This window comes from Lonchura striata, chromosome 1, assembly GCF_046129695.1.
Source record: "Lonchura striata isolate bLonStr1 chromosome 1, bLonStr1.mat, whole genome shotgun sequence".
Lineage (NCBI taxonomy): Eukaryota > Metazoa > Chordata > Aves > Passeriformes > Estrildidae > Lonchura > Lonchura striata.
Window position 1 is genome coordinate 115,419,475 of NC_134603.1, and position 14,653 is coordinate 115,434,127.

Here is a 14,653-nt window from a genome sequence, read left to right on the forward strand (position 1 = left end):
CTTCAAGCAGCAGCTGCACCAGTCTTCTCACACTGCAGAATTCAAGTGCAACCTTCCCAGTTTCCCACTATGTAGAGCTTTCCCCTCATACAAAGTGAACCTTCAAAGGAAAGCATTGTGGAAGAGAAAGTTATCAGTATTACAGGTTTTGCTGCCATACTTGCTCCACTTGCTGTACATACTTGTCACAGCTTCTTTGGGAAACCTGGATTGTGGTTACTTTTTAATGGAGAAAGCTTTTGAAACCCTCTTTATAGTATGAACTTCAGCGAGGGTTTTACTGAGCCTATCCCAGACTGATTACTTCTGCACCAAGATAGAAAACTTCAGCTCAGGACATTAACATTTAGGAGATCTGGAGTATGTAAAAACAGGATGGCAATAAACTATGGAAGTGAAGGTGCACATATGTGGATCCACAGCAGTGTAAAATGGAGGCAGGGCCTAAAGGGTATAGTTCAAATGTGCTCTAGATAGAGTAGGAATGATGAGTGCTGCCATCCTGCCTTTGTATCCCAAATTTAGGCTGCCAGAACGTCTCCCAGCTTACCATTTTGCAATTCAAGATAGACAGCCAGCAGGATGGCCTCTGGAGGGATCTCTTTGGGGTGGATCAGCGAAGCAGCCTGATTGAAAAAGAAGAGGGTGGAGGAAAAAAAGTGCTTAACAGAAAGTTCCAGAACAAAGAAAGTGCCCCTTGACAAGATTGCACCATCTTGGGTAACAAAACTAAATAATTAATCAACTAAGACCAGATTTTTTCAAACTCGTACACTCCAGCAGATTTAAGCATGCAAGGAGAGACAGCAAGATTATCTATATAGCAAGATTGTTTCACACTAATTAGCAGGACCATCTGCTGTGTGCTTATGTTCACATGGATCTGTATTTCTTGGGCCAGCCTAGCATGGTTTCCTGCTGAGGTGACAGGTGAAGAAGGTAACCTCCACTGCTCCAAAGTTCAGAATACAAAGTTAACAAGGATTGTTCATTAGCTTCCCATATACAACCATTTTTCAGCTATGACGTCAATGAATTTACTGTAGATGCAGAGCCCCACTGTATTTTATATCCATGGGTGGCTTTGCACTCCTTTGGGCTTTACATAGGTGTTAACAGAGCCCAAGCAGAGACACCTGCCCCATAAGAATTCATAAGAATCCTCAAAAGGAAAAAGAGCCAGACAACTGCCTTAAGTAGGTGAGAGCCCCACAGAATTTCAATCTTCACAATTACTGTGAAGTAATTTGGAAGCTGCTGTTTCTGTTTGTAGCTCAACAATGCATCCAAGCAGTCTTCCTGACAGACAGGAGTGGCTGCAAAAAAGAGAAACATCATGACTGAAAGAGATGGGTCCCAGCCATGAGAAAGACCAAGTGATGTGACACAGGCTAAGTGGATACAACATTTCAAAAGCAGTACTTGAGAATTCTTGGGACAAGAGGCAGACAAGGGGCATACTTCCAGCAGAATTGCAGTTTGTTCTCACAGCCCTAAAGATAACAGTTCTGATGGTGAGTTATTAAATGACATGGGAGAAAACCTTCTCTGAATTATTAACAATTACTACTAGACCATTAAAAAGACCACAGAAAACTCCAAACAAACAAGTAAACTTAAATGTGAAAAGGCCATCTTCCATGTTCAGGTATGACCTAAGGAAAATAAAATGCTGCCTCTATAGTGGTACGGAACTTTTTACACAAGTAAGAAATTCGGTATTAATTTTAGTTTTAACAGAGACTGGTTCATAAAGACAGAAAAAAACCACCATCCCAGCAGGGTCTGCAAATAAGCCTGGGCTGTGAAATCACCAGAATTCACTGTGATCTGAATGGCACTTTGAAGGAAGTACATTTGTCCCTAAAGCTGCCTTTTTCATACCTGATGAAGACACTTTCGAGCTTTGTCATATTCGCTCCTCAAGCAGTAGGCACTTCCAAGGTTAAATAACATCATTGTTCGAGCAGACGTGACTGAACTGGGGTAACACTGTGGTGTCTGCTTGCCAGCTGCAATTAAAAAAAAAAAAAATTATTCTTTCCTTACATTTTTATTCCAGCTGGCCAAGTAAGTTCTTGTTCTCTGCTGAATACAGTGGCTGGTACTTACAAGATTCCATTGCCTCATTCTCTCCTTTGTCAGACCCTGCAAAGAAAAAACAAACACAAACACATCATGTTCTGTGACCTTTTTTAAAAATAATACAAAGATACAAATTTTCTGCCTTCTTCATAGTCTGACATTAAAGAGGGAAAACAGATCAGTTTGCTCAAGAGTTTATGTCATTCAAGACTTCCTATCTTCAGTGTTGTGCTTTTAGATTTGCAGATGAGTACAGTGAGTTTAAACTGCAGGCATGTCACTGGAATCAGAGCGGCTTTAGACTCCACTATACTGATGGTTCTGAAGTGCTTTTCTCTTACAGAATACACACGCCTAAAAAGAAGACTAAGGTACAGTTTAACTAAGTTCTCCTCACTCCTGTATCCCACTAAAGTAGACTGCAGTGTTATGACAAAGCCTTTAAAGACCAAAAAGCTGGAAGAGTTGGTATAAACCAACTCTTACTATAACCACAACAGCACATTTAACAGAAGCCGCTTTCAAAACTTTCCTTCAAACAAGTCAGAATACTACAAAATACGGTCCTATTAATGCTACAGAATTAATACACCTCATAGGAATGACAATCAAGGAAAAGACACACCCAACACAAAGTGGGAACTGAAGCCAATAAAATAAAAACAACACAAAACAAACAATACCCTTCCCTACCCTGCAATAACCTACAGGTCTTCAAACAAAATGTCTTAATTGTCATTATATTTGTGTCTGCAGGAACGCAGCTGAAAGCATAACCAGTTATAATGAAGTGTGGATACATTAACCTTGATCCTGCTCATTTGAAGAAATCCCAAGGGAAACATCAGTGACATTCTCGGGATTCAAGTGAGTGATGGCATCAGATATTCTGTCTAGAGAGATGAGAGCTTCTGCTGCATACAAATGCCCGAGAAACCTACAAAAGCAAAGGGTCAGGGTACCAGTGTCAGCACAGCCATCCCCAGAGTTTGTTATCAGAGACAAAAGATGCAGTTTTTCATGTGAGCACATGGAAACTATTACTGGGAACACGTGCATGGAAATTAACTTGCTCATAAGGTATTGTCATAATACCTAGTTCTACCATTTACTGTTTTTAGGCACCAAAGTTATAAAAATATCCACATGTGAATAATGACAATTCATCCATGCACAGGAGTTTGATTCCACAGAGGAAGTACCATAGTGGGGCCTTATTCAGAGAATTAAGAAAAGCCACCCCAGAATATGGATATATCTACAATTTAAAGTGTTACTTTATTTTACACTCAATAAAAATAAAGCACCTATTTTCCTGGGATCAAGATACACACATCTTTGTCTTTGCAAAATACCTGTTATTTAGCATTTCCTTCATTACCTTAACAGTGACACAAAATTATGTGTTACCTTGCAAACTCCTCAAAGATCTTGCTAATACAATGACTGTGCAAAAGGATGAACTGCAGTAGGGTGAAGAACAGAAGCCAAAGTATTTAATTGGCATGGACCAGTTTAAAGCATGGTGCCAGCATATAAAAATAAGTACAAGTTACCTTGCCTTCCACAAGTACATTACCAGTTTTGAAAAATATTACTAATGTAAAAAGCTGTGCTACACTTTATCCTGTGTGTTAAATGCACAGTGTCAGAAGGATAGGACTGAAGTTGCCTTCTTTGAATTTGTAGAGCTGTATGAGAACTAATGGGTAAACAAAGAATGCATGTTGACTATCCTTCAAAAAATACAGTGCCAAATGTATTGAGAGGTGAACAAGAGAAACTGAAGAATAACCTACATAAGCAGCAGTAGCAGGTGAAGTGATAGTTCTGCACACAAGATCTGTTACCCTGTGTGACTGAGCACACCTTCCCCTCTGAGGCTGTAGTTTCATAAGTAACCTTGCAGCTGTGTGGGTTTGGGCTGATGCTGGCTACCCACAGCTGCACATCCCTACCCCTTGTTCTGTGCCAAACATGTGCAACCCTGTAGTGAATCACGATAGAGACCTGATGGTCCTGCTCCCGCATGGGACTCAGAGCTGGAGAAACAGTAACAAAAGCAGCAATTGATTCCAAATTATGTGTAATTCATACACAAAGGAGGTAATTCATGTTCCTGTGTGTCAATGGACATTTAGTCAAGAGCTTCAAGAACAAGAGCAGGCTAAGCAATTCTTTGCATTAGACACAGATTTGGCAAGCAACTACAGAAATTGGAAGCTTCAACTCAGAACTGTCCAGCAAAAAACAGAGCTGAGAAAGAAGAAATGATCCCATCAGACTTACTTAAGAGACCCTGAGAGCTTCGGTTGCTGCAGAAGTTTATCTGCATGATTCAATGCCATAAGGTTATCCCCCAAAGCTAGAGCAACGTAAGCGCTACATGCAAGGATCGAGCACCTGGAAGGAAACACAAAAGAAAAGGGGAGGGGAGAGAGTCAATATGTTAAATGGAGAATTCTGTGATTCCAAATATAATTGTTCAATCTTCTTTCTTGTTTAGTGCTGAAGAAATAAATCAAACTTTCAGTAATGACTTCCCACCTAACTATGAAGTAAAAGAGGTAGTTTTCATTATTTATGGGCTCAATTGTCCTGCCAATATAAACCAAGGATCACCATGATGTGCTCAGTAAGATTTTGAAGTTTTCATCATAAATAATAGACTACAAAAAATGGACTTCACCATGTGTCATTTTTCTCACGTTTAATTTCCCTTTCTCACACTCATTACTGATCTTGCCTTGGACTCTCATTTGTACTCCTTTGCCCACACCTTTTGTTGTAGAGTAGCAGATTTCTAGATTGCTAGAAGACACAATCTACAGACACAGTAGCTATCAGTTAAACTGTAACATATTTCACTCTTCTATTGAACAACATCTGCACACAGGGAGACAAACATGGGAGAATTTGGCATTTCCAGTTTTGTGTTCACTTGAGGGCTGTAACCCAGTGCCAAGACTCTGAGCGATCCATGGCATTTTGTTGCCATTATAGACTTGCTTACCTTTCCAAAAGTAGAAAATCTCTGGCAGTTCATTTAATGAAATCTGAACTACTCACATTTTCCATCTTCAAACAATAACCCCACATCAGGATGCCATCATTAGGCCAAGCTTCACACTTTGTAGTAACTGCCGCCCTCTCCAAATACTGTTCTTGGGGATATTTTCCACTTGGCAAAACATCTTTCAGTGCAGACTGCCTTGTCCTCAGGGCACAAACCTCTGCCCATGATGCCCTGCTGTGAGCAGGACTGTTCTTCTCCAGGAGGACAAGTGGATGCTCTGAGTGGGGTCTCACATTGGGAGCGACGGGAGGAGAGCCGTCGGCTCTCCCGCTGGTAGGCGGGCTATTATTGCGCCAGCCTTCTGGCAACTGTCAAGCCCACTTTTGGTCCAGCAGTAAGTCATGTAATTCATGGCAGGACCTGGGGTGCCTTTATTCCCCTTTCCCAGGAGGCATGCTCCTTAATTATGCACAAGCAGGATAAGAAACTTCTCCAGTGTTTCCCCCTACCCCCCACTTCCTCTCCACCGTGTCCAGATGTCACATCAAATCTGAACACATACAAAAGCGTGAGAGAGGGAGAGGAAAGCTTCCCCAGCTCAAGTCCCAAACCTAAAATATTTCTGAAAGGTTGTGACTGGGAAGGGGGATGGAATGGGGAAAAAAAATCTCTGCAATAACAGCCTGCTTCTAACTAACCTCTTTTTGTCTCTGCCTCAAGGAAATACAGCTTTTAAATCAGCAGAGATGCTGTACGTCACCAGCAAAATACCCTTAGACACAAGTCAGGGCCTGCAGAGTTGGTTATTACTGCCCTTCCCATCAATGTGTGTTACATTACCCTCAATTTTTTTAAAGCCTATTTTTACTTCTGCAAGTGTAAATTCAAATACAACACATGCTCCAATCACACAACAAGATGAAACCTACTCCTCTGCTCTAAGCACGAGTCGCTGTTTGCTACTACATAAGAGCTGGCAAAAGCCTCCAGCAGCAGCCATCTAAGGAGGAAAACATTCGGGTTTCCTCCCATGCAGTTGTGTTCTTGCACTTGGATCCATTGTTGAGTTGGCTGAACCAAACGCTCAGGAGAGCTGACAGCCAACCGGAGCAGAAGAATTGCACCACAAGGGAAAAGACAAACTAGTTTTTCACCCCGGTCAGGATTCTGACAAAACTCCACAGGTCGCCTTTGAGCACCGCAGACTTCCAGCATCACTGAGCCTCCGCATGCCCTAAATAAAACTGCCTTTGCACTAGGAAAAAGAAAAATGTTTTTTTAAACTGCCAGATTATGTCAAACAGCCTCTTGTGTAGGTCTAGGCAACAGGATTTGTCAGCCCACACAGACTGTAAGTTTTCGGAACCCAAACTCCACATCTGACTTGCCTTATTTCTCAAGGAAATGGCAAGCCACAGCAAATCCAGTCCTTTAAAACTTAGTATGAAGGCACCAAAAATGACACTTCTAAGCCATTAAGAGAACATCACTAATCTGAAATAATTTCAAATAGCTAAGCCCAACAATGAATACACAATACTGACTTTTTATGTTTCAACACAGGCAAACAATACAAAACATTAAGAAATACAGAATACAGACTGTGCTTAATCCAAGGGGAAAATCAGTACCAGCAAAGGGGAGATGAGGGAAGAACTACATAGCAGCTAAGAGGGAGGAAGAGAGCGAAACAGGTATAATCACTGTAAGCTTCTAGTATTGGGATAGGGCCAAACAGACCACTGCAACCTTTATATGGATAACTTAGGCAAAACTGGGTAAGTGTAGAGAAAACAAATGATCAAAGGATTCCTTTATCTGCTTTGAGGGGGATAATTAAGGTTCTCACACAAACACCTTCAATCTAGGGAGAAAGACAGCAACAGACCTTGTTGTAGTCTATCTCAACTTTTACAGTAAAATCCACACAATTTTCCAAATGTAGAACTATGGTCTACCAGAACTTCTTTTCTCTTGATGTATCCAAATAGTGTTAGGTGGCTGTAGTGTGTGGAACATAACACAGCCTGAGAGCAGAGCAGGGAAATTGGCTTGTCCAAGGACGACAAGCAGCAATGAAAATTGTGTAAAAGAATCTCAGAAGAAAAATCTGGAGTTTCTGCTTTCAGTGCATAAATTCTTAGCAATGATTGGTGTCCTCAGACTTCTGCTTGTTGCTTTTAAAATCTTGCAATTGAATTACTGCTTAATATGAGAAAAGTCCACTCAACCAGTCCACCAATTTGTGGAGAAGTATCAAGCAATATATAGAACATGTAAACCTTTTCTAAATGTTATTTTTAGCTTTTAAAAACTGTTCGGGGGGAAAGGTAAGTCAGGCATTTCAGACTCTCACAAGGATGCGCAACTGTATAAAATAATAAAAAAAAAGGCATTCATAGTCCCTTTTCGGTTCTAGAAGCAATAGTGGTTTTTCAATTCAGCGATTTGCTAGGAAAATATTGAACAGATTCCTATTCCTTAGGATAATCCTTGACAATATCCAGAACTTTTTTTCTTCATTTTGCCCAACTCAACAAAAATTTCAATTTTCTCACTTAGCTCCTTAGTGAGCAAGGCTACAGAAATTTACTATTTACAATATAAATATAAAAGACTACTATTTGAGTGTAATGTATTTTGCTAGTTACATCTCCAGAAGCTTAGAAACAATTTCAGCAGAATCACTTTGTAGGAATGTGCAGTCCTCTAAATTAAACCAAAGCATATAGTGAAAAAAAAATTAAAAACACATTAAAAAAATCAATGCTTTTTCTTTCCTTATATGAAGTTCTTTATCAGGAGCAGCTCACTTCTTGCTGAACTGCTAAGTTTTTTTCCTGACATGTTGTCAGATTTCATCAGTACATAACAACAGCTGATTGTGAAAGATAAGACTATGTATTTAAAAAAAAAAATCATGAAGTGACACCATGTAATTTTGACATGTGGCAACCACATTTTCAACAGTCAGGAGAAAAAGCCCACAAAACCCACAAGCAACCCACATCACTTTTTAATCCAGCATGTTTTATTTCAAGTAGCACACTCTTGTACCACTTCAGAATAAATAATAGACTGCCTCACAGATTCTTCCTGAAGTGCTTTTAAATGAATACAAGAAGATTTGCTGCATGTAGTGGAGCACAGGAAAGGTTAAGCTGGTCATTATAAAACATAGGTTACCTGGGGTTAGGCTGAAACAGATTGTTTACCTAAGAGTTCAAGTGGGAAATTATTGTATGTTTTGTCCATAATGGAAACTTAAAACAGATTTCTTTTTTCTAAACAGGTGCAAGCTTTATAGTAAGAGATTTTCAACAGGCTGGAAGCCACCTGAAATAATTAACATTGCCAGTAAATGGTAATCTTGTTGGGGAAAAGTAAAGGGGCTCCAGATAATCTGATACTTATTTACACTCACGTGAGTTATTCTATCTGGAAAACACTCAGACTCCTGAACAAGCAGTTTAAGGATCTTTGAGAACACAAGAAATTTACAGTAAAATTTTACCTATATTTTGCCATTGCGAGAAAGTCAAATGCCTTGACAGATGCATTTTTGCTTTCTATTTTATGCAAACTATGAGTTTATTCCTGCTGAAAGGAACAACATTCCCATGGGTAAAAGCAGCTATGCTGCTTCCCACTTTAATTTTCTTTCCTCATCCAAAAAGCATATAATGTGGGCACTGAATTCTAAACAAGCCTTATTGTGGCTTTAAAGGGAAAAGGTACATACAGCAATTTCCATCCCCTTCCACCAATATCAACAGCCATTCTCAGGTTTTTAGATTTGTCCTTATGGAACTTAATATTTTCAGCTTTGCCCAATATATAACACCAAACTTACAATACTGGGATCAAACAGACTGATCTACCTAAGCTGAAATTCTGGATGGTTTCTATTTGCTCAGATTCAAAGCTGAGAAGAAAGGAAGCACACACATTTGAAAAAAAGATTACTAGTTACAATTCAATATCACAGGTGGATACAAAAAAAACCAAAACCTAGGAATCACAGTTAAGGAAGAGGCTTTTTTTAATGGTGGATATTTTATATTATTTACTTGCCTTAAATTCTCCAATTCCTGTTTCTTCAAAGGTGAAGAAGGAGGAGCTGCAATGAATTTATCCCCTTCATGACTTTTATTGCTAGAATAAAAACAGTATATTACTATATTAGATAATTTTTTCATTCTCAGTTTATTTATTCACTCAATTTAAAAGAACATAAATTCTGCAGCCTAAAATAGAGGGAGTTGAAGTTATTCACAGATTGAGGCATATGTTCTTATCCTAACCACTCTATTTGAGAAGGAAGAAGTGGGACACTTGCTGGAAAGGATTTGACTGACAGACCAAACAACCCACACCATTCTTCACAGCCTTGAGCTATTTTTGAAGTTCAGTGTAGAATAAGCATTTTTAACTAGAGGGACACAGAATTTGCTGCATTTGTAGCTTCTCTTCTTTTAGCCTGTAAGAAAAGCACTAAACTAGTTTTCTCTCCAGACCTCTTAACAACTAGTTACATAAATACTCTAGAAAGATAACCCACAAAGTGCTACAGCTTCCTTTACACTTCTAGCTACCCTTTATTGCAAAATGTCTCTTCTTCCTTTTCTTTTTTTCCCCTTTCTCCAAATAAAATTCCACTTTCTTAAAATTACACCTTGTTTTTTTGGGGGGAGCATTTGGGGAGTATTTATTCTATTTAAGAAGTATGAAACTTCACCCTCCAATAAGCTGAAAGAACCTCCTTCTGGAATGAGAATTGAAGAGACAGCTAATGGCTGTGTCTTGGCAGTGAGAAATATCATGGTCTAGAAAAAGATTTAAAAGAAAATTCAGAATTGAAACTGAATCTGTCCACTTAACAAGAACTTAATTTATGAGTTTCATGTCTGTTCATTACAAATAGGTAAGATAACTTCAACATTCAAAACATACAGCAGAAATCTCCAAGGAAATTAATATCCAATAGTGCTGTAGAGTACATACTTCATGCCTTTATCAAAAATTAGTTCAAAGAAATACCCTTAACCACTAAAAGTATTCGCTGTTTTCTTGTGAATAAGAGAAGAATCTGCCTTAAGAGTCACCCTGCTCAATTAGTGGGATTTGCTTTAAAACCATCCTGGTCAATTAGTGTGATTTTCTTCAAATGCCTTGTATGTTTTACTGTTCTCTCACAGAGGTTCCCTTGTCAGAAGGAACAAATCCTTAGAGAACCTTTCAGAATGTGACACAGAAATTGAAGAACAGCTTCCTTTGTTGGTATTTTGAAATTGGCAATGACTACTGGGAGATATGAGGGAGTCCTTTCTTTAGCTTTTTTTTTTCAGCTGAAGAAGCATCTGGTTTTGAAAGCAGAAGGTAGCAAAGGATCTTCCCATACAGGGCATGTTTTCCTTTCCTCACTCCTACAAAAATAAACAAAAAACACCCCAATAGAAAACAAAAAAGGAGGTCTTGTCTGAGTAAGGGCCACCATTTTGTTTTTATCACTGCCCCTCAGTGAGCCCCCCAAAACCTTAAAACTGAAGTCCCATTTAAACCAGAGAAGCTTAATCTAAATGGGCTGCATACACACTTGCCAGAGAACCTCCAACCTTAGTAAAGAGAAAAAGAAAAAAAAAAAACTACAACAAACAACCCAACAAAAATAAAAACCCACAACCACCCTCTCCCCCCTCCAACTTTTATAAATCATTTGGTCACTTGGCAAGATAGATTGCAATTGGGAAAACAGGATTATAGAGAGCAGCTTTCAAATATTGTTGCAAACAGTAACAGCCACTGACCCCCAGTCTATCTGCAGACAGCCTCAGAATACACGAGGATGCACCTTGTGCCTACACAACACAGTATGTGTACAGTAAATCCTGCCTTGTGAGAAATGGATCTTCTTAACATATATCTGTACTCGGGTCTGACAAAACCAGCATATTTTTTCATTTCTAACTAGTTCAAGTTCTACCACAGAAACTTTTTCCAGATGAGTTATTTTAACATTTCCCCTCAAAATGGTCTTAATGAAAGTTCAGACTATGATCAAAAGTTACTCTTCAAAAGGAAGTCTAGAATGTATGAAATATGTAATAAATTAAACCATCTTCCTTTAACATACACTGTCTACAAATTACTTTTTCTGAAACTTCGACAGCCAAGATTTTTCTTAAATTCTTTTCTGCAAAATATGATTTATTAAGCAATAGCTCTATGCTATTACTTAATAAGTCCTACTTACTTTCTAAATCTAGTTTCCCATTTAATGCAAACACAATAAAGCATACTAGGGCAGATGAATGTCAACTCTGATCATGGTGAAATGTTTACAACTGAGTTTCCAGACTTTCAGATACGTATTGAATCAAGTACACGGCGCACGTGTGCTCACACAAAATCACTGTAACATGGAACTTCACTTACAATTAGAGAAATACCAATACGCACAGCAGGAGGGTGTGGGAAAACACAACATTTGCAGCACAGAAAGATGGCCAAGGGAAAAAATAATTTCACTGTCTAATTTAATAAGAGTTGATAGGGACAGGAGGCATCAACTCAGTAATTTATTCTTAAATTAAAACAAGTGGCTAAACAATTTCCTTGAACATACCAACATTATTAAGAGAATTTACAAATATGTTCTGTTTTTCTGCTGGCCAGACAAGGTAAATCGCAGACACAGATCGTTGGCCCAGAGTTACTCTGGACAAAAAGACGTGTTTATATTCAATTCTGTTTACCTGCATGCTTCACTGCTTTCAGTGTTTTCTGTATTTCCCCCCAGCTGACTATTAGTTTTTGATCCATTTTCCTGCTTGGGCTCCTGTTGATCTTCTGGCAGTAGAAGCAAGGCATTTCTTAGACAAATCGCTGCAAACTCCATGCTGGCTACAGGTATTGCTGAGGACTGCCCATCACTTAAAGAGACACAGAAGTTGACCAATAAGTAGCAATCCTACTAAACTAAAAATAAAAGCATAGCTACAGAAATATCTGAATGCAGAGAAAACTTCACCCTAAAAATGTTAAATAACATTTTAACATACCAAATTTAATTTATTAAGGTGTAGTTATCTTGTTATCTTTACATATTGAAAATAAATCACAATGCCCAAATAGTCACTAAATTTTTGACTTCACTTACTGAAGTTTAATGGCAGAGCAACTAGATTCTTCCTGCATTTTTCTAAAGTGGATTACTGAAAATACATGTTTTTAAGTGAGAAAAAGAGGACAGATTCAGCTATCTGAAAATAAAATTTCAGATAAGTAAATTTTAAGCTTTAGTGCCCATCTTTCTTACAATAAACACACAGTTAAGCCCTCTGCTGGCTATCACAGAGGAGGCACAAAATGATATTTAAGACTTACCAAGCATTTTAGCATGCCTTTCTCTTCACTGCATGAATGAAGAGTTATTCCACAACAATTTTAAAATCTCTGACAAACAGATATATATCCTTAACAAAGCTATAAAAACAAAATAAATAACCCATGGAAAACATACTCACTTATAAACAACATTCTGTATGGACTGGGATGCTAGGACTATCTTACGGTGGTAGCCTTGACCTACTATTGATTGCACAATTCCCTTTTTGCTGGGAAGACCTTTAGTCTCTTGTTCTGATGTCTGAAAGGAAAAAGGAAAAGAAGAGCTTAAATAGCAAGGCTACTGAATGAGAGCTTGAAAAAGTAAGTGAAGGCCAAAAGAAGACCTTGAACCCTGCTAAAATATAAGAATAATGGACACAGTTTTAAATCTAAAGTACAATGAAGGATCAGGCACCTTCTATTGTCTTTGTGTTGCAGAAGGGTTTTACTGCACACAGTGTAAGCACAGATTAGTTCTGACAGCTTGTCTGATAGCCTACTGACCTAGTTTCTCCTCTGTTTTGAAAGCAAAAGAACAATGAATCAAGTCATATTAAAAGAACTGACAGGATATCTAAAATGAAATAATTTGATCTGCCAAATAACATTCAGACTTGGCACTATAACACTTGCCATCTTCTCTCCCTGCTTACACAGCACTCAAAATGCTCTTTGGAAAAGCTACTCCCAAACTGTTCCATGGGGAGCAGAAAGCTGAACAAGAACATATGCAAAGATACATTAAATTGACTTGTTTAATGGATTGTTGAGTATGCAGACATATTCTGGGGGTCAAATGAACTTAAAGTACCCTAATTGTCAGTCCCAAGAATTATCTCTATACCATGTTTACTGGATTTTGTTTTGCTGTTTTACCATGAGCCATCTTAACATCATTAGTAAGTTTAGTGAGAGATGAAGAGTTGCATTTTTAAGAAAAAACTTATCCTAAATCTGGACTTTCAATAGCTGTCAGTTTTCAAAAAAATTTATCAGAATCTATGGTAAAAATATTGACATAGTAGCATTTACTACCAAATAAAAAATACATACACTGAGTTTGGATATGAAGCACATATTTCAAAAAAGGTGTTTGAAATGCAGGTGTTTAAAAGGCAATCTTCTTCCATTTATATTTTATGTTTATAAAACACTAAAATGGGAGAAAATTAGCTTCAGTGAAATTGCTTTTCTGCATGGTGTTCAGAGCATAAATATGAATCTATACTTAGCTATAAAGGAATACTACTGCAAATTGACTTACAAGGTCAAATTGAACATATTATTGACTTTAGGACCTCATTTGTCATGTTGCAAATCTAACAACTTAAAGACACTTTCTCTTTGCCTTTAATATTAATAGCATCAAAAGTTAATTTATTTAAGATTACAAATTTAGGGAACAACAAGCTGGTTTTTTGACATGAATTCAAGCTCTCTGGTACACCACACATCATCATAACTGTACAGGAAGAAAGCCTCAGGAACCTGGCATAATCTACTACTTGGCTAGTCTGCAGTAAATAGGGAAGTGTCTCATAAAGATCTGTATTTCCCATTTCTAGATTGCTAAACACTGTCCTTGTAAATGGAAATCCTAGCTTTGGATTTTTGCCACAAAGCTACTAATCCATTCTCATATTCAGCTTTTCATTAGAGATTATCAGATGTGTCTTCTTTATCTATTTGTGACGTGTACCCAGTAGGATTGATATAGAAAATTGCAATATTAGTATTAAGAAACCCATTTTCCCTGCATTTACTGTGCTTTATAAAACTCAAGTAACACATATAGAATCACAGTCAGTCCAGTTTTGACCCAACACTCTTGAATCGTCAGTGCTCTGCCTCTGAAGTCGGTATACAATCAAACCTCTGCTATAAAGTTGTATCTTTTGTAAGTTTTCTGAAATGAAGATACCAAAATATTGAGTACTATTCAAATTCCCAAGGGGAAAGTTATTAATTTTGTATTTGGATAGTGTGCAGTAAATAAATGTACAGAGGCCACCCAGAGAGGAAAAACTGATGATTCAAGGGTGGAGGGAAAATAGAGTGAATATAGCTATTTGTTCAATTCATCTCACACATCCTGTGTAAGGAGTTAAATTGGCATACTGTGGGAATAACAGCATAGGATCATGCAATTACAGACTACATCAT

At 38.0% G+C, this 14,653-nt stretch overlaps 2 protein-coding genes across 3 annotated transcripts in view; one reads left to right on the plus strand and one right to left on the minus strand.

Moving 5' to 3' along the window:
- The window catches only part of OSBPL10 (oxysterol binding protein like 10), a 492,302-nt gene that overhangs the window by 141,723 nt on the left and 335,926 nt on the right, over positions 1-14,653 (plus strand). The gene's annotated exons all lie outside the window — the stretch shown is intronic.
- Positions 1-14,653, minus strand: part of CNOT10 (CCR4-NOT transcription complex subunit 10) — a 58,532-nt gene that overhangs the window by 1,229 nt on the left and 42,650 nt on the right. For both annotated transcript variants that reach the window (XM_021525876.2, XM_021525879.2), the window contains 8 exons: positions 12,628-12,749; positions 11,857-12,033; positions 9,176-9,256; positions 4,375-4,488; positions 2,892-3,022; positions 2,113-2,148; positions 1,885-2,012; positions 551-626 (listed from right to left, as the gene is read on the minus strand). In XM_021525876.2, the coding sequence (XP_021381551.1) occupies positions 551-626; positions 1,885-2,012; positions 2,113-2,148; positions 2,892-3,022; positions 4,375-4,488; positions 9,176-9,256; positions 11,857-12,033; positions 12,628-12,749 (865 nt within the window). The remainder of the gene's footprint in view (positions 1-550; positions 627-1,884; positions 2,013-2,112; positions 2,149-2,891; positions 3,023-4,374; positions 4,489-9,175; positions 9,257-11,856; positions 12,034-12,627; positions 12,750-14,653) is intronic.